This window comes from Chlorocebus sabaeus, chromosome 7 (assembly GCF_047675955.1).
Source record: "Chlorocebus sabaeus isolate Y175 chromosome 7, mChlSab1.0.hap1, whole genome shotgun sequence".
Lineage (NCBI taxonomy): Eukaryota > Metazoa > Chordata > Mammalia > Primates > Cercopithecidae > Chlorocebus > Chlorocebus sabaeus.
In genome coordinates this window covers 28071502-28090038 of record NC_132910.1, presented here as the reverse complement: position 1 = coordinate 28090038, position 18537 = coordinate 28071502, and the positions used below count along the sequence as shown (strand labels likewise).

The 18537-nt window shown below is 43.8% G+C and overlaps 1 protein-coding gene across 4 annotated transcripts in view; it reads right to left on the bottom strand.

Annotated features, from left to right (window-relative positions):
- SHROOM3 (shroom family member 3) overlaps window positions 1-18537 on the bottom strand; it is a 345976-nt gene that overhangs the window by 29477 nt on the left and 297962 nt on the right. For all 4 annotated transcript variants that reach the window (XM_073017420.1, XM_037988966.2, XM_007998951.3 and 1 more), the window contains 2 exons: window positions 8731-11908; window positions 2028-2101 (listed from right to left, as the gene is read on the bottom strand). In XM_073017420.1, the coding sequence (XP_072873521.1) occupies window positions 2028-2101; window positions 8731-11908 (3252 nt within the window). The remainder of the gene's footprint in view (window positions 1-2027; window positions 2102-8730; window positions 11909-18537) is intronic.

Genomic DNA, 18537 nt, shown 5'->3' with positions numbered 1-18537 from the left:
GACATTTCAATATTGTCCACAGTTAATGTGACTTCTGTCTTCCTATTATTATTAACAGAGTGACTATGGTAAAAGACCATGCAAGCCTTTAGGAAAAAAAAAGAGTGTTATACTTTTTTGTGTCTTCTTGGTTGTGGTGGTCAGAAAAACACGCTGCAAGCAGAATTTTTAGTATTCAAAATTCATAGCGCAGGATCTGTGATCAAGTCCCTCCCATGTTTTCCTGTGGGCTGCACTTTCCATGCCTATGCTTTTCCCCAGGACAGCTGAGAATTACATGTCCTGAAATTATCACTATCTTTTTCAGCAAGCACTAGGCATACAGCTGCACCTATGCTAATGTCAGTTGCTGAAGAACAGGACAAGCATTTCAGTTATTCAGCGGTATGTGATGCTTGTCATATTTATTCTTTTGGCATTTTTACAGCTCATAATTTTTTTTTTAACACAGAACTAGTTTTGTTGAGGAAGATTTCCCCCTCCCCACAAAATTGCTACCTGTGTTTCTCAGATTGTCGATATTGCCACTGAGCCAACAAGCAGTCCACTCACCTGTCACCTTCAATTTTTTTTTCCCTTTCCAACTTTTATTTTAGGTTCAAGGACTACATGTACAGGTTTGTTACATGGGTAAATTGCATGTCGCTGGGGTTTGGCGTACAGATAATTTTGTCACCCAGGTAAGCACAGTACCTGATAGGTATAGTTTTTTCAATCCTCACCTTCCTACCACCCTCCGCCCTCAAACAGGCACCAGTGTCTATTGTTCCCTTCTCTGTGTCCATGTGTACTTAATGTTTAGCTTCCACTTGTAAGTGAGAATATGTGGTATTTGTTTTTTTGTTCCTGTGTTCATTTGCTTAGGATAATGGCCTTCAGCTCCATCCATGTTGCTGCAAAGGACATGATCTTGTTCTTTTTTCACCTTTGCCCATTTTAAAATAGGGTTATTTGATTGTTTGTTGTTTAGTCCCACCTTTGATTTCAGACCAATTTTCTTTAGCAGTGCTCTAGTTTATTGTTACTTTTCCCTTGTCTCTAGCTTTTAATTAATGCACCCAAACTAACCAAAGTCCTCAGTCTCACCTTGAATACTTTCTTCCTTGTCAACACAGCTATAGGAGCCAGAGCATATAAATATAGAAGGCTGATGTTGGCTGGAAAGCAGGTAATTAATACCTACTTCCTGACCACGTTGGCTGCTTCTACTTGACAGTATTGCGTTGTGTTATTAAGAAGGTGAATGTAGAAACAATGATTGAATGAAATATAAGAAAAATTAGGGAAATGGCTTAAAAACATGGAAAGGAGTAGGTAGGGTGTAGGTATATTATCATTAGTAATAATAGATTAAAGTAGATCTGTAATGCTGCATTAAAACTACATACAGAGTACATGGTTCAGAGAAAAACCCTTTCTGGAAATTTCTACTTATTAAGTCCCATGTGAACAGTTCAAAATTTTAAATTCTAAAAAAGTGCTCATTATATTTTTCTACCTAGAATATGATTTTGATGGCATTTTAAAAAAATGACTTTCCTCTGTTTTCTATCCCCACATGTATAAAATTATGATTTTGAGCTTTATTTTTCACCTCCAATGCTTACAGTTTGCCTTCCTCTGTGAAGCTGTTCATGAAATGCCCATTCTTCCCTAGCACTGTGGTCACCAGACGTGATGCTCTGCACACAGAGCTGGATGAGATCAGCTACACAGGAGGCCCTGTTTGTGAGAGCCAAGGGGCATGCGCGAGAAAAGCACCTCCATTAATTATTCTGTTGTCAAACTGGTTAGCCAAGTCTACCTTGTCCTCAATAGCACATGTTCAAAACCTATTTTGAACAAGTGTCATTCTCAAAGAAAATCATTTCTAAATGGAAAATAAAAAGTTATCCATGGCCTAGACAAATCAAAAAAGCATGTGACACTATACAACATCATATTTCAATTTCTTGTAGAAAGGAACAAGAGTAGTTTAACACCAGCAGCATTCATACGTGGAGAGCATCATAAGTACACGTACATACCTAGATCCAGGACCAGCCAAATAACATGGATCCTTCACAAGACCAAAGCCATTGTCTTGCCCCAAAAGCACATCCTTGAAACACAAGAAAGACACAGCATTACTGCCAATAAACAGGTGTTTAAATTTACCAAGGGGGTGGGGTAAAAAGGAAAAGAAACACCTATTTACTGGCAACCTACTATTGTCAGGCCACGTGGTGGCACTCTTACATAATCCCATGGCATCGATGCAGGAGATAAGCTGAAGATTTTTAAAAAAAAAGTGGCAGAGTCAGAATTTGAACTTCAGTCTGTCTCACCAGGTGCCTCCTCTAACAAGGATGTTTCCTAAGTAAGAGAAGTCTCCTAACGATTATCTCCAGAGTTCAAAACAACTGCTAAACTTGAAATAGGGTAATGAAGACAATGAATTCAATGGGTCAAACTTTTCAAATGGCAATAGGGAAATATGAGAGATGACGGGAAAGGATAGACTATTACATTTTGCAAAAATCTCAAATGTTCTTAGTTACAATTAGTGAAGATATGAATTTGGATTGTAATTGGGTTGTAATAAGTTCTGGGAAAAAGTTCACTCACATGTGAGATCAATAACTCTAGGGACTTTTCAGGGGTAGTTGTTTTTTATCAATGAGGGTATATACTGGAGTCCTGAAAGGGTTGTCAGTTTTTGACAGTATACAGTTTGGTCCCTGTGTTCAGGTCCATGATGAAGATGATGATGTTGCTATTGATGATAATATTCAACTCCCAATTATTTATGACAGGAGACAGGCAAAAACCAGAAAAAAATAAATCCATATATAATCTCTAACTTAATTTCAGTAATTTATTTTGCCATTTAACCCTGCCCAAAGGGTTAACTGCTCTTCACCCCGTTCCTCATTGTTTCTGTTTAGTGGCTGAGAAACTAATAAGCAATGGAAAGGGTCAAAGGTGATAGCAGGCAGAAGAAACAAACCCCTGAACATTATTCATAATTGCAGCTACAGGTACTGGGTATTTACTGTGTACCAGACAGTCTGCTAAGTACCTTGCACCAACAAATTATATGCCTGGAATATTAGACACTTGACTTTTTTTTTTTTTGTAACTTAATCTATAACAGTTGGAAGCGGGGTATGTAATTGCAGCTCAGCGAGGTGACGTATCTTGCCCACAGTTAAGTAAGTGGAGAAACTATGATTCAAGCCATGATCTCCTCAAAGCCCAAGGTCTTGCCATGGAATCTTTACAGGTTGAATGGCAGCTGGGCTGGATGCAATCAGACTTGAATGGCTTGAGAAAAATGAATTCCATAGTGTTCTGATTCACTCAAGTATCATCGTAGGGAATGAGAATTCCTGCTCTCCATGAAATTTATGTCTTTTCCCACCACTTTTCCCTGTGTTGACATGAATATGCCACTTTGCCAATAATTAATTGGAAAAGCCTAGGTCCCATGTGAGCTCCTAACACAGTAAAGTATAAATATATATTCATATCCTATTATATCCTTTGCATTTCAGTTTGACAATGAATCTAACTTCTGTATTCACATGATTTGGCCCCTACAATATCAAGCTTAAACTATTTATGTGGATGTAGGTAAAATAAAGGAATTAGACCCAGTAATAAATGATTGAGAGAATTATCTCAATCTTCTGTCAATCAAAATACCACTTGGACAAAGGAAAATATCTTCCCAATCTGATACAAGTCCAAGAAGATAAATTCCTGTTGCATTTCTTGCTTTAATTTAAGCATATATTCACTGTCAAGACTTAAATTTTCTGTGAACTGGTAAGAAGTACAAAGTACTTATTATGGCAATTACAGCAAAAAAGCAGTGGCTATGGGAAAAATACTAGGCATAGAATTATACCAACTTCTTGTCTAATTTATTTTTGTTAATTATCTCAAAATTGACTTAAAAATACACCAGTTCTTAGCATACTTAATAATGTAAATCAGCTGGGCACGGTGGCTCACGCCTGTGATCCCAGCACTTTGGGAGATGGAGACGGGCAGATCACGAGGTCAGGAGATCGAGACCATCCTGGCTAACACGGTGAAACCCCATCTCTACTAAAAGTACAAAAAAAATTATTACCCGGGCATGGTGGCAGACGCCTGTAGTCCCAGGTACTCGGGAGGCTGAGGAAGGAGAATGACATGAACCCGGGAGGCGGAGCTTGCAATGAGCTGAGATCGCGCCACTCCATCTCCAAAAATAATAATAATAATAATAATAATAATGTAAATCTAAAGTCTACTGAATTTCAGTCCTCTTGTTTTGGGTTCCAAGTTAGTTATCTCAATATCTCTTGTCACTGATGAAATGTGAAGACAACAATATTCACCTACTTTAGAATATTTCAAGTAACTACTAAAATTAACTAGAAATCCTTATGAAAAATCTGATGTCATGTGTCACTTAACAACAGGGATATGTTCTGAGAAATGCATCATTAGGCAATTTTGTCCTTGTACAAACATCATAGAGTGTGCTTACAGAAACCAGATGACATAGACTACTACATCCCTAGGCTATATGGTATAGGCCTATTGCTCCTAGGCTACAAACTTGTACAGCATATTACTGTACTGAATACTGTAGGCAGTTGCAACACAATGATATGTATTTTTGTTTCTAAACATGGAGAAGGTACGGTAAAAGTATGGTATTATAATCTTATGGGACCACTGTCGCATATCTGGTCCATCCTTGACCATTATATGATGCTGACTGAAATAGTAATCAATAAATGTTAAAATGAAATAAATTCATTGGCTGATATTTTCAGATACAGAACGTTTAACTCTTGCCTCTCTTTCCCCATTCCCAGCCTCTTTTTATTCAAGGAGACAGCATGGTACATTGACTTAACGACTCTGCAGTCAGGCAGTATGGGGTCAAAACCTCACCTTACTACTTTGGGCAAATTTTGTATCCTCTTTGTGACTTGGTTCATTGTTCTATAACTTAGAGATAATAATAGTATTTACCTCATTGCACAGATGTGAGGACTAATTTTATTTTATTTTATTTTTTGAGACAGAGTCTCGCTCTGTTGCCCAGGCTGGAGGGCAGTGGCGCGATGTCAGCTCACTGCAACCTCTGCCTCCTGAGTTCAAGCAATTCTCATGCCTCAGTCTCCCAAGTAGCTGGGACTACAGAGGCACACCACCATGCCTAGCTAATTTTGGTATTTTTAGTAGAGACGGGGTTTTGCCATGTTGGCCAGGCTGATCTCGAACTCCTGGCCTCAAGCAATCTACCCACTTTGGCCTCCCAAGGTGCTGGGATTACAGGTGTGCGCCACAGCACCCAGCCAAGACTAACTTTATACTTATAAAACACAACACAATGACTGGCAGACAGCAAAATTTTGATTATTGTTAGCTATTTGTATCTTCACATTTTGTGGAAAGTCGATTCTGTTTTGTATAAGCTTAAATGTGTGCATGTAGAAAGGTACTAAAAAAGATTTACAAGTTGCATTCCACAGAATCAAGTCTATATCCAATACTGTGGTTCCATGCATTGAGCAATTTCCTCAGCAATGCAATAAGGTTTGTCACAGCATCTCATAGTGATTATGTTATACATCAGACAAAATACTGTGAGAACCAGAGAAGTCTCTAACTTAGCATCTGGGGGAAAAATCCCCACCAGTAATCTTATTTCTCCAAGGGTTTCTCTTTATAGGCTCTACTATATTTTAAATCTATGCAATGAACAGACACACATTTCTGTCTCTAAGGCAGAAATGTTGGATATCTTTCTGTAGCTTTGCAGGTCCTACCCACTTTTAACAGGTTAAGCTTTCCAAGGTCTCACAGAAAGAAAGTGGCAACAGGCAAGAGTCTGATGTGCACTTAAACTCCCCCACTAGTATCTATTTATTCTGCAATGAAGAAGAATTACAGAGAAGAAAATGGAAGGTTGCATGTTTCAGAGAGGATTTCAAGCTGGCTGAGGAAAGGCCAGACCTGCCAAATATATGAGAAGGTCTCAGGCTACAAGTAGTTCAAAATGGTAGCCTCCTGCAGTCATTATTTCAGGCCAGAGATGGATCAACTGTCATATACAGAGGAACTGATTTCCATGATGACTTTGTTTTTGGAGGCAGAAAGGCCTCACTAATGAGAATTTTGAAAAAGAGCTAAATCCTTGTCAAAAACTTGTAAAATCCTGCCCTGTCAGCATCTGACTGGTAAGAGCAAGCAGCATTTGTTAGAGATAGCATCAACTAAGCCAGCAGCAGAAACACACTCCACATTTTGGTTTTAACTCAGGCAGACAGCCTCTACAAGGTCACTTAACTTGTCAGAATTCTCTAAAGCAAGGATGAGAAAAATGATTAACAAACCTTCCCAAAAGCTTACTAGTAATGTTCTTGAAATGTATTCAATAGGAAATATATATATATATATATATATATATATATATATAAAATAACCACAATAGTTATGTGGTGAGAGTAACTTTGTTTTATTTTTAACTCATCATAACTACAAATAAGGCAGATGACGAAGAGGATGCAAGGAGCAGACCGCCTTGCCGTGAGATGCTTCTCCAGTCAGCGTAGGTCTGGCTGCTGTGCAGGAGACCAGGAGGAAGTTCAAGAATGCAGTCCTGGCACAGTGCCAATATAAGAGACGATGCATTGTTCAGAAATTTCAGAATTTGTTGGAGCAAAGCAGTACAAAAGAAGTATTTCATTTGGAAATATTTCCCCCTCTGCCTGCATATTAAATAACATCTAAATTAAATTAAATAACATCTAAATATCGCATTCCCTTTATGAAAAGGGTACCCAAGTACTGTTCTGTATTCACTTGTCTTTCTAAAAAGTTTCCCAAATAATACAAAGTATTTAATTGGGATTTGGAGGAATCTCTTCACTTCCCTTAACACCCATGTTTTAGCTTTATTTCTTAATCAACCAGGCTTAAGAAATATTTGGGGGAAAAGATAAAATAACATTCATAGCCATCCAACCAACCTCTAAGACAAAATAACAATATCTAATGGGGAATAAACAATAATGATTTGGTTTTCACCTAAGCATTTCTATTTTCTTTAAAACACGGGGAGAGAAAGGAGGGTGTTTAGACTGCTATGCAGTTAAGTTGCTAAAATCTATCAAGCTAGATGAAAGTGCGTGCTACATATATGGATTTTAAATGTGTGTTATTGGTAGGATAGGGAGTCAGAATTAGCTCTGTTCATTCTGAAGGAGGAAAAAGCTACTGAAGGCTTATGGGAAGTTGCCTCTACATTTGTCGGGGGTTTATACTGGGAGAATATATTTCTGTACAATTCTAAACAGAAAACATCTGGGAAGGGACAGTATTTTCTCTCAGAAGGGTGTTTGTATGTGTGTGCTAGAGTGCAGCAAACTTCTCAGCCAGTAACTGCTGAATCTTTCTTTGTCTCAACTGGTTTCTTCCGATCGATGTATTCCCTCTCGCCTAATCTCTTGTCATCATGCCCATCTTTTACATCCTGGCCCCAAATCCCATTTACCTTCAGGAGAAGCACTTTCAGATCACCTCAGAATTAATCACTTTCCTTACCATAGCATATTATTGATCACCATTCCCAAAACATTCACTAGTCATATTAGAATTATTTATATATATAAGGCCGTATTCCTTGCTTAATTGTGAACCCCAGAAAGGCATGAGCCTTTTTTTTCCTTTGTGTATCCTTTGATGCTATAACACAGCATTTTTCATACAACCCATGCTCTACAGATACTTGCTGAATGGCTGACTTCTCTGAAAGGAAAAACAGCAGAATCTGAGAGCAGGCAGTGGAGCAGAGTTCTTCCTTCCCTGTGCTAACAGGTATGTGATTCCTATTATTTTCTTCGGTGGGAAGGGAAGCATGAGGCAGGCCACTGATCTCCAGTGGAAGTGAAGCCTGAGGATAGGCTAAGAATTGGGGAAATTAATAGGCTCCTAGGAGTCAGAATGCTCAGCTTCTATTCCTAGCATTGCTTAAAATTTTCAGGGGAAAGTACTTTATAACCCTTGCAGCATTTGGTGCCTTTATTAGAAAATCCTTTTATGTGACATTTTGAGTTTTTATTTTCTCTCCTCACCAGGATAATGCACAGAAAGAGCTCAGGTGGGAGTCTGAGACACAGGGATCTGACATGTATAATATACTCTACTGCACAGGATTATCATGAGGGTTAAATGAAATAATAAATATAGATTACACTTAGCTCAGGACCTGCCACACACTTAGCTGAGGGCCAGGAATTCAATAACCAATGACTATCAATGTCAATCACTCTAGCTATTTTGTAGATGCAAAGTCCAATAGAAACAGAAAGGGTGCAAAGCTAAAACGTTTTAAATACTCAGATCCACACTCTAATCCATTAAAAAACAAAAACCAAAAAAGATAATCCCTAATTTTTCCTAACCTTGCATTTTTGCATTGAGAGGTGGTGACTTCCTAAAAAGGAGATAGATAGATAATCTGTATAACAATATAGGTAATCTAGATACCTATATCTTTGTAAGGAAACCAGGCAGGGACACTTGAGAAACTCAACTCATGAAAACAAATGCTACTTTTCTGTTTTCACAAGGAAAACTGAACTGGGAGAGGGAGTGAGAGTGTGGGGGGTTGGGGAGCTCCATTAAAGCTTCTAGGGAGGAAGGGACAGTCCGAGGCCAGGACTTGCTGGTTGCACATACCTGGTGCTTGTCCGCAGTGGCGGGAGATGACCTGGACCTCACGTGGACAGGGCCGGCGAGGACGTCTGAGCGTTCCAGCAGGTCCTCAGCTGACATGGACTTCCCAGCCCTGGCCCCCCAGGAGGATGGCTCCCTGTGGGTCTCATCCACTCTCTGGGTGCCCCTTGTTCCACCGTTTGCTCCACTGAGCAGCTCCCTTGGGACCTGTGGGTCCCCGCGTCGCCGTTCCCAGAGGCGGCGGCCACCGGCAAAGGAGCTGCTGCGATCTCGGGGAGCCTGAGAGGTTTCTGCAACTGTGGCCGGCAGGAGTGTGGCCTCCCTGCGGGGCTGCAGGCTGGGCTCCCGCAGCGAGCTCAAGCTGGAGGCTGAGGTGAGGCCGGAGCCTTCGAGCGCTGCGGGGCCAGGCTGGAGGTAGGCACTCTGGGCGCGCTCGCGCAGTGGCCCGGGCTCCTGGAGGCTGCAGCCAGCGGCGGAGGTAGGCCTCTTGCCGGTCTTGCGCTGGATGTAGTCGGCCAGGGCGCTCTGCTGGAACTGCTTCAGCTCGGGCCCCGACAGGCTGAGCGTGGAGCAGGCCTTGCCATCGCGCTCGAAGAGGCGGCGCCGGTCGGCCACGTCCGGGAAACGCATCCCATTCCTCTGCGGGCCCAGGGGTGTTGGTTCGGCCTCCTCCGCGACCCCCACCTCGTTCATCTTCTCGGGCTCGGAGTAGGAGCGCTTCTTCTGCTCGGGAGTCAGGCGCCGGCGAGCCCCTCTCCGGGCGGCAGCGGGCACGGGCCTGGCCAGGTCGCCCTCCGCAGGGGTCACACTGTGCCGCTCCCGGGGCGTGTGCGGGGAGGCGGAAGCCGGCGCCTCGGGGCTCCGCAGCCCCACGTGGGCCGAGGAAGGCCGCGGCCGCCAGGACTTCGATGCCACAGGCGCCCCCAGCTCCAGGTCTCGGCGTCGAAAGGAAGTGGCCCCCAAGACACGAGACTGTGCATCCTTGATGCTGTTCCGGTAGGCGCGACTGAAGGGGGCATCCAGCAGGGGCGACTCGGGCGAGCCGGGCCTGTCCCGCCACTCGGGCTCCCTCTCTGGCTCGCTAGAGAGCTGGAAGGTGCTCTGGCTGCGGAGGAGCCTAGCATCCGGCCTCTGGGGGCCACGGCCGCTGTCCGAGGCTCCTCGGCTCAGCTGCTGACCACAGGGCTGCCAGGAAGCCTCTTCCAACTTCAGCTCCCCGTTTTTGAAGTGCTGCTCCCCGTTGCCTAGGGGTTCAGCTGACTCAGAGAAACGGATGTGGGCTTTTATCTCCTCGAAGTCATTCCCCGAAGTACTGGAAGTTGAGACTGTCCTGTGGGGCCTATAGTTCTGGCCAAAACCGGAGCCGCCCACACTCGGTCTCTGGCTCCCTTGCTCTCGCTGCTCGAATTTGGAGACCTTCTCCAGCACCGAGCAGTGGGGCTTCCCGTACTGAAAGCCCTGAAGAGCCGAGGCGCTGCCTGGGCCGGGCCCCCTCCGGCCGAGACTGGATGTGTGAGGGTGCGAGGCGGCAGGCAGCTCTTCAGGCCTTGAGTCTGTGCTGTGGAAAGAGGCCGAGGCACCGGTCCTCCCCTCGGGCCGCGGGTAGGAAAGCTGCCGGTCCAGATGGCTCCCAAGGTCAGGAGCGGCTTTCCTCCCAGGGTCTTCTGCCTTGGTGTTGACTGCACAGGTGGGCCTGCCTCCCGGGTAACCCTCCTGGACTCCCCGGCCTAGCTCCAGGCTGCTGTGTCTTCTCAGACTCTCAGGAATGTTCTGGAGAGATGAGAAGGCTGACTTGGTCTTGCCAAAGTTGCCTGACAGGCTCTGGCCTAGGCCTTCTCTCTCCAGCCTCCTCCAGAGGTTGGCATTGTGGTCTTCCTGGAAATCACCCTCCCAAGGCTCTGAGAGCCTGGAAGATCTCTTGTCTTCACCCGCTTGCCAGGCCTGAGCCTGAGGGCATTTGAGGCTGTGGGGATGAGAAGATGGTTTGTTGCTGTGGGTGCTCTTTCTCTCATTGGAATGTGGGCTGTTGCCTTGGGGAGGTGTGAGATGTCTCTTCAGGGAGGCATCCTCCTCATTTTCAGGCACTGAAGAAAAATGGACTTTGGAGGGGACATACTTGACTGTAGCTTCTGGTTTCTTCTCCACTGGGGACAGCAAGTCATGTTCTAAGGGCTGGCAAAAGGCAAACCCAGGCCTGCTAGATCCGTTCTGGTTCCCATTCTCATCAATGGTAGCCATCTTGTTGCACGCTCCCTGAGGGGCTATGTATCCACTCTCCTTGGCCAGTGCAGGGTACAGCATACCGTTGCTACTCACAGAAGGCTGAGGCACCTGGGCAAAGTGTGGCTCCAGGGAAGGTACAGGGTAGATGCTGGTCGGCAGCAGAGGTTGGCCAGGTTGGGCCTTCTGGGTATAGTTATGCTTGGGCTTCACTGGGGGGCTGTTCTCTGGACTCTTCTCCAGCACAGTATGCAGCTGCTCCTCTATGAATGGAGACTTCAGGGAGCCTAAAGAGTTTGCCTGAGACCGGCAGAGCCGTTTCTGATCAAGGCTAGACCAGGAGCTGGGCCGCTCACGGTGCCGAAATGCTGCATAACTGTCACTCCGAGCTGGAGGCAGGGGTGCACCCACCTTAGGAGGAAGGTTGTCCGTGGCAGTCTCCAAGGAACTGGGGCACTGCTGGCTCCAGGATGGGGGTGGCACTCCCTTGCCCCGAGGAATATTAGACCATTTATCATAGCCCTGACCATCTGCTGAGGCTCGGGCCTCCCTACCTTGAAGCAGCAGGGCTGAAGAGTTCACCTCATACTCTGCTGAGACTCCCCTCCGGGTGTCATAGACTGTCTTGACATAGCGAATATCTGCCTGCCTCATCCCTTCAAGGAGGCCACCTCGAGCAGAAGTATTGTCCATGGAGCTTGAACGCTCCCGGGCAGAGATGCTAGGGGGCGGATACTCCAGGATGCTAGAACTGGTGGAGAAAGAGCTGTAAGCCGAGTCTCTCTTGTTATGGAAGTGGCTGAGCTGGTCAATGCTGCCGGTGGACTTGGCAGGGGAAAGATGGCAGGGTGGGTATGCCCCACTGGGCTCCAGGCTCTCCATGCTCCCCTGAGAGCTGCACTGGTCAGGGCTCCGCCTTAGATAGGCATGGTCATAGTTGGAGAGGTCACTAGTAGAGGAGCTGGAAGAGAGGGAGACAAAGCAGTCAGCACCACTGAGCTGTTATCATTTAGTAGGCTTACAGGCAGAGGACCCAGCTTATAAATGGTCTCTTGTGCAAGAGGTTTGGTGTTTGGAAGGGTGGGTAAAAAGGGCCGTATTTGGGCCTTGCTCAGCCTCCTTGTTTGTCATCGCTAGGAGTAACTGCCCAACACTCTAACCTATCTGCCTCCAATTAATCACCCAGGCTAGCAAGGAGGAATGAGGAGCTCAGAGGAAGTCACGTGGCCTTTGGGCACAGGCAGCACTTTGATGTGATTTGCTGCATGCTGGAAATGACATTCTGCATGCGCCAAGAAATGAGAGAGGTGGAAGAGTGATTGAGACCGAAATTGTGTATCTGCTGGGGTTGTTTGTGTGAAGAGGAGAAAAGCTTAGTAAGAGAATAGGCATGGGTGAAGGAGACTTTGTATGTTTTTAGTTAATATCTTTCCTTTTTATGGAATTGAAGGATACACCCTGGCAATCTTCCTGGAATCTCAACTACACTAGAAACAATTTGTTTGTGGTAAGAAAGCTAAACACAAAGCTGAATGAGAGAAATTAGAGTCAGAAAAAGCTCATGGGAGGCAGAGAGAAGGGGAAAGAGGGAAGGAAAGGGAAGCTTTTTGAGAAGGCTTAATCATAGGGGCTCTTGGGTGCTGGGATTCCATCACCTGTGGATGACTTCCAAAAGCCAAAGCAAAGCCTCCTCATACATTTAGGAGGGCAAGACCTTCTCATTTACAAGCTCCTCCAGATGGTTTTCAGAGCCCGTCTGGAGAAGAGGAAAAAGACTATCAATCATGGCATTGTAAACTCCAGACAGTTGTCTCAAAATAAAATTACTTAGAAACTCTCTCTCTCTCTCTCTATATATATATATATATATATTAAAATCACTTAAAACTCGACAATAAGAAAGCAACCTGATTTAAAAACTTGCCAAAGACATCCTAAGAAGATATACAGACGGCAAATACGCAAATGAAAAGGCTGTCATCATAAGTCACTAGGAAATTACAAATTAAAACAACAAGATACTGGGGAACATGTTCTCAGGACCTCCTGAGGGCTGTGTCATAGGCAAAAACAAAAAACAACCAAACCAAACCAAGATACCACTACACACCTATTAGAACAGCCAAAATCCAGAACATTGGCAACACCAAATGCTGGTGAGGATGTGGAGCAAGAGAAGCTCTCATTCATTGCGGGTGGTAATGCAAAATGGCACAGCCACTTTTAAAAGAAGTTTGGCAGCTTCTTACAAAATTAAACATACTCTTACCATAAGGTCCAGTGATCACATTCCTTGGCATTTATCCAAAGGAGCTGAAAACTCATGTCCACACAAAAACCCACACATGGATGTTTACAACAGCAGTTTTATTCATAATTGCCAAAACATGGAAGCAACAAGGCTGTCCTGCAGTAGGTGAATAAACTGTGGTATATCTACACAATGGAATGTTATTCATTACTTAAAAAAAAAAAAAAAAAAAAAAGCTGTCAAGCCATGAAAAAAATATGAAGGAAACTAACATGCATTTCACTAGATGAAAGAAGCCAGTCTGAAAAGGCTACAAACCATATGATTCCAACTACATGACTGACATTCTGGAAAAGGCAGAACAATGGAGACAATAAAAAGATCAGTGGTTGCCAGGTCTTAGGGGCGATGCAAGGAGGAATGGGTGGAGCACAGAGGATTTTTAGGGCAGTGAAACTATTCTATATGATACTATAATGGTGGATATATGTCATTAGACATTTGTCCAAACCTACAAAATGCACAACAGCAACAGTGAACCCTAATATAAACTATGGACTTTGGGTGATTAAGATGTGTCAATGTAGGTTTATCAGTTGTAAGAAATGTACTACTCTGGTGGGGGCTGCTGATAATGGAGGAGGCTATGCATGTATGGGGACAGGGACTATATGGGAAATCTCTGGACTTTCTGTTCAATTTCACTGTGAAACTAAAACTGCTCTAAAAAATGTCTGTCTCTGTCTCTCTATATATACACATGGGGAGGGCATATAGGAAGGAATAAGTGGTTCCAGTGTTTGTGACTCACTGTTCTCTAAAGAAGCGTAAATCACTAGAAGTTCTTGCCCAAGATTTTCTATTTTTAAATGGATAGGCATTTCAACTCTATTAAAATTCATGATGTATTCTTATATTTCTAGATCACATATAAATAAACGTAGTGTCTTATTGGTCAAGTATGTGATAATGCCTTGTGGCTGGAATATCTCCAGATAATATGTTGAGACTAGAAGAACCATATTCTGAGTCAAAATTTGTGCTGGAATTTAAGGAAAAGAAGACCACACTTTCAGCAGCTCTCCTCAAGAATATAATTTTTCTGTATGAGAGAAAGTCAGCTTACTGAATGGCACATCCTACTTTGGGATGGATAGGTATAAATTCAAGGGAGAAAGGAAGGAAATAGCTCCCAAACCAGCCAGATCAGGGAAATCAGACCTACTACTCAATGGCATGGCATATGTCAAAGATTCTACCCTCTACCCTGAATTTCTTCATTCCCTTCTAAATAAAGAGGTTGTACTAAAGAGGCATTAGACAGCCTTGTTGTGGATAATCTTGTATGACCCAGTCTGCTTCCTTTTTAGAGCTAATACTTCCAGGGGAAATGGAACCCCATAAGGGCTGTTTCATTCACCATTTCTATGAAGGTAGGAAACATTAGGTAATCCTCCTCCCAACTGCTGAGAATTTTAGCAGTCTTTCATTGAAAGGATAATTCAAATCTAACTTAGGAACACACACAACAAATCAAAGTAAATAAACTGATAGTTAACTGAAACACTACTAAGTGGGGAAAATACTATCCCTAACATATCTTTTTTTGTTTGTTTGTTTGTTTTTTTCTTTGAGATAGAGTCTCACTCTGTTGCCCAGGCTGGAGTACAGTGGCGCGATCTTGGCTCACTGCAACCGCTGTCTCCCACGTTCAAGTGATTCTCCTGCCTCGGCCCTCCAAGTGGCTGGGATTACAGGCATGTGCCACCACACCCAGCAAATTTTTGTATTTTTAGTAGAGACGGGGTTTCACCATGTTGGCCAGGCAGGTCTCAAACTCCTGACCTCAAATGATCCACCCTCCTTGGCCTCCCAAAGTGCTGGGATTACAGGTGTGAGCCATGGTCTAACATATCTTAAAATATAGATGGTGTCTATAAATATGAAATCTCTGTTACACATATCTCTAATCAGACCAGTGCAAGGGTATAGTGGATTCCTTCCTGTAGCAAACCTAAGGTAGAAAGGTCATGGGAGGCCTCTGTCAGGTGCTCTCCCTCCTACCCAGAGAGGGTTCTGTCCCTTCGGAATTACCATTCCCAAGCTGCCTGGGGAATACAGGCGCTGATATCACTCTCTAGGATAAGTTCTTCCACTGTTGTCTGGAAATATTCATTTTTACTACCTTTGCCATTGATACCTCCAAAATGGCACTTTAGCGATGGGTAAGAAAACTTGGAATGAAGGTTCTCAATCCTGCAACAATTCCAACTCACATAAAACCAGCCTTACTGTCAAGAGGGGTGCATCTTGAGTGGATCAAAGTTCTTACCATGGTCTGACTACTTCTCTAGCCTTTTTCTTTCGCTCTTCTTCTTGCACCCTGCACTCCAGCATAATAGTATCCCTGCTGAAACTCAAACCCAGGAAATTTATTCCTATCTCAGAGTCTCGGAGTCTTTGTACTCACTGCACCCACCACCTGGAACGCTCTTCACCTGGCTTACTCCCTCCTTTCATTCAGAGAGGGCCTCCTGGAACTAACTAAAGAGTATCTCTTCTCTCCTTTGTGCCTGTTACCCTGCTTTATTTTCTTCACAGCACTTACCACTACTTGACATTATATCATATCCTGTTGGTTATGTGAAAGAGACTGCAACTGTATCTGTAATATTTAAAGAACTGAAGTGCACATAAAATGCTTGTTAATTCTGTGGTAGATATATGTATTCTTACAATATCATTCTATTTTGTGTGTTTAAAAGTATTTTAAACACAGGTATCTACCAGGTATGGTGGCTCACGCCTGTAATCCCAGCACTTTGGGAGGCTGAGGTGGGAGGATCCCTTGAGCCCAGAATGTCAGTGCTGGAGTGAGCCTTGATCACATCACTACACCCCAGCCTGGGCTACACAGTGAGAACCATCGCAAAAAAAAAAAAAAAAAAAAAAAAAAAAAGGTTATTGTAAAAATATTTAAAACATAGAGCACAAAATAAAGTGTATGAAAACATTTCCTAAAGTGTGCTCATAGAACACTAATTCCTTAGATGATTAAATATGTTTGGAAAATACTGACCTAAATAAGCTAAACTATTTTATTTACTGCAAGATTTCTGAGTCTTGTATAAACTGTTGTTCTCCCAAACCATTTTTCAGGTGTTGTTCTAAAAGAGAAATATATAATACTAAGAGATGTTTTCTAAACTTACTTGATCCCAGAAACTTTTTTTTCCTAAGGAGTATCTAGTGGACTGTTATTCCACGGAACACATTTTGTGAAACAAATATTGTGGTGTAGGGGGCTTTTTATGTCTTGTTCACCATTGTACTCCCAATACCTACAAAGCATCTGAGATATTGTGGGTGCTCATACAGATTTGTTGAATGAATGAATCACTGATTTGATATTGCTATTTCGACCTCTTGTCAGGGGGCTGGACTACATAACTTTTTTGGGTGAGATTTCCGTAGGGCAGCAAAAACAGAATGTCAAGGGTCTGATAGAAAGCAGCTGAAATACAATTTCAGTGAAATTCCAAATCCAACCTAGCTTATAGTTAAATTACACATTTTCAGTCTCAGTCTCTCCATACTTCTCTTTCTCTCTCTCTCTCACTTCACTCCTGTCCCTCCCTCATCCTCTCACCCCCTCATACGCCTGCTTCTCAACAAGAAACAGATCCATAAATTCAGGACTGAGATTGGTTTCTGGAACTTAAACTAAGGCTGTCAGAGAGATACCAGCCACCTGATGTGGCACACTGGACCACTAGATGCCACTGTGCTCCTCAGAAACACACCTGGGGCGCCTCTGCACCTGCAGCTGCCAAGATCAGACCCCACAGGCGGAACTCAGCGTGGGCCAAGCCCTCTGCCAGAGCTGCAAGCCTCAGGCATGGAATGAACAGAGCACAGGGTGGTTTGTGCTGCAGCAGGAGAGAATGCACACGTCTGTAACGTTTTGGGTTATTTGAACTTTCCTTTCTCCTTTTGTCCCCATGTAATGCTTTTGTGCTGACGGTCCTTGTGTCAGGGGGAACTATTTTGAAGCTTGAATCAGAGAGACAGAGTGGTAGATACAACACAAGGGCAGATCCACCTGCCTAAGCCCTCTGGAGGCTGGGATGCTGAGGAGGAAGGAGGAGGTGCAGAAGTACAGCCTTGAAAATCTTGTATTTCTGGTGCTGATGGCCCCATTCCCCTGAGGCCTGTCGGAGCTCACCATGGTTACTGTAAGCAGTCATTCTAAGCACTGATTGCAGCGCTTATTTCTGCTGAAGGGCCAGCACATTTTTTAAGTCACAATATGGCTTTGGATTTAGGACTTCGTAAGAAGGTTAGGAGTAAGGACACTCAAAGACCCCACTGTTGAAGGGCACTCTGTTAATACATACACACCTGCATTTATAAGTGTGTGCCGGCCATTCACTATCAAGTTCAGTACCAGGTTTCATGGTGTCCTGAAGTCTTCAGCTTAATTATTATAATCAGTCATCATTCATTGAGTGCTTACTGTGTACTTAAGAATTGCACATATGCTATTTTATATAATCCTCACAACAATCCAATGACGTAGGTACTAGTTATTTTTTACAGAAAAAAAAGCCAAGATCAAAGGTTAAATGATTTGCTCAAGCTTACACCATAGGGGTAAGGGGAGATTTAAACCTCTGACTTAAAGGCCCAGTCCCTTACCACTATGCTATTCTTCCTTCATTGTTAGACTCCACACACCATATCTTCTAAAGGCCCTCAACACCTCCATGCCTGTAAAGCACAAGCAGTCTGCCTTTGTCAAGGGTCAGGAGACACTGCTAGGAAACCTGCTCTCTGAGAACAGATGGCTCAGACGGTGAGAATAATTTCTTTCAGGGTGACTGGGAGGGACATGAGCAAGGGAGAGGAGCATCTGTAACCAGGAGGGAACCAGGACATTATCTCTTCCTGTGGCCCGAAGCCTACCCTGATATGCTGAGAAAGGTTTGTCCTGTTCAATTCCATGAGCTACTGTTCATCAGTGAGAGGTCTAGGATTTGGTCCTTGACTTGACCAGACATGAGCATTAAGGGCTGTGACTGAGTTCTGGCCTTGCCAAATGCATAGGTACCATCTGTTCATTAAGTAATCCTTCCAGAAGCTTCCAGCCTCCCCTCTTCCCCCCAACACACATGCGCACACACACCAACACTTGCACCTCCTTTGTATGTAAGGACTAAGTGACCCTTATTTTCCTGACCTTGCTACCATTAGCTCTGTCTAAGCATTTCCCAAAAGTGATAAGCTACGGAGTCTGACTCCCTGAGATCAGAAGATAGATTCCAGTTTGTATGGGTCCC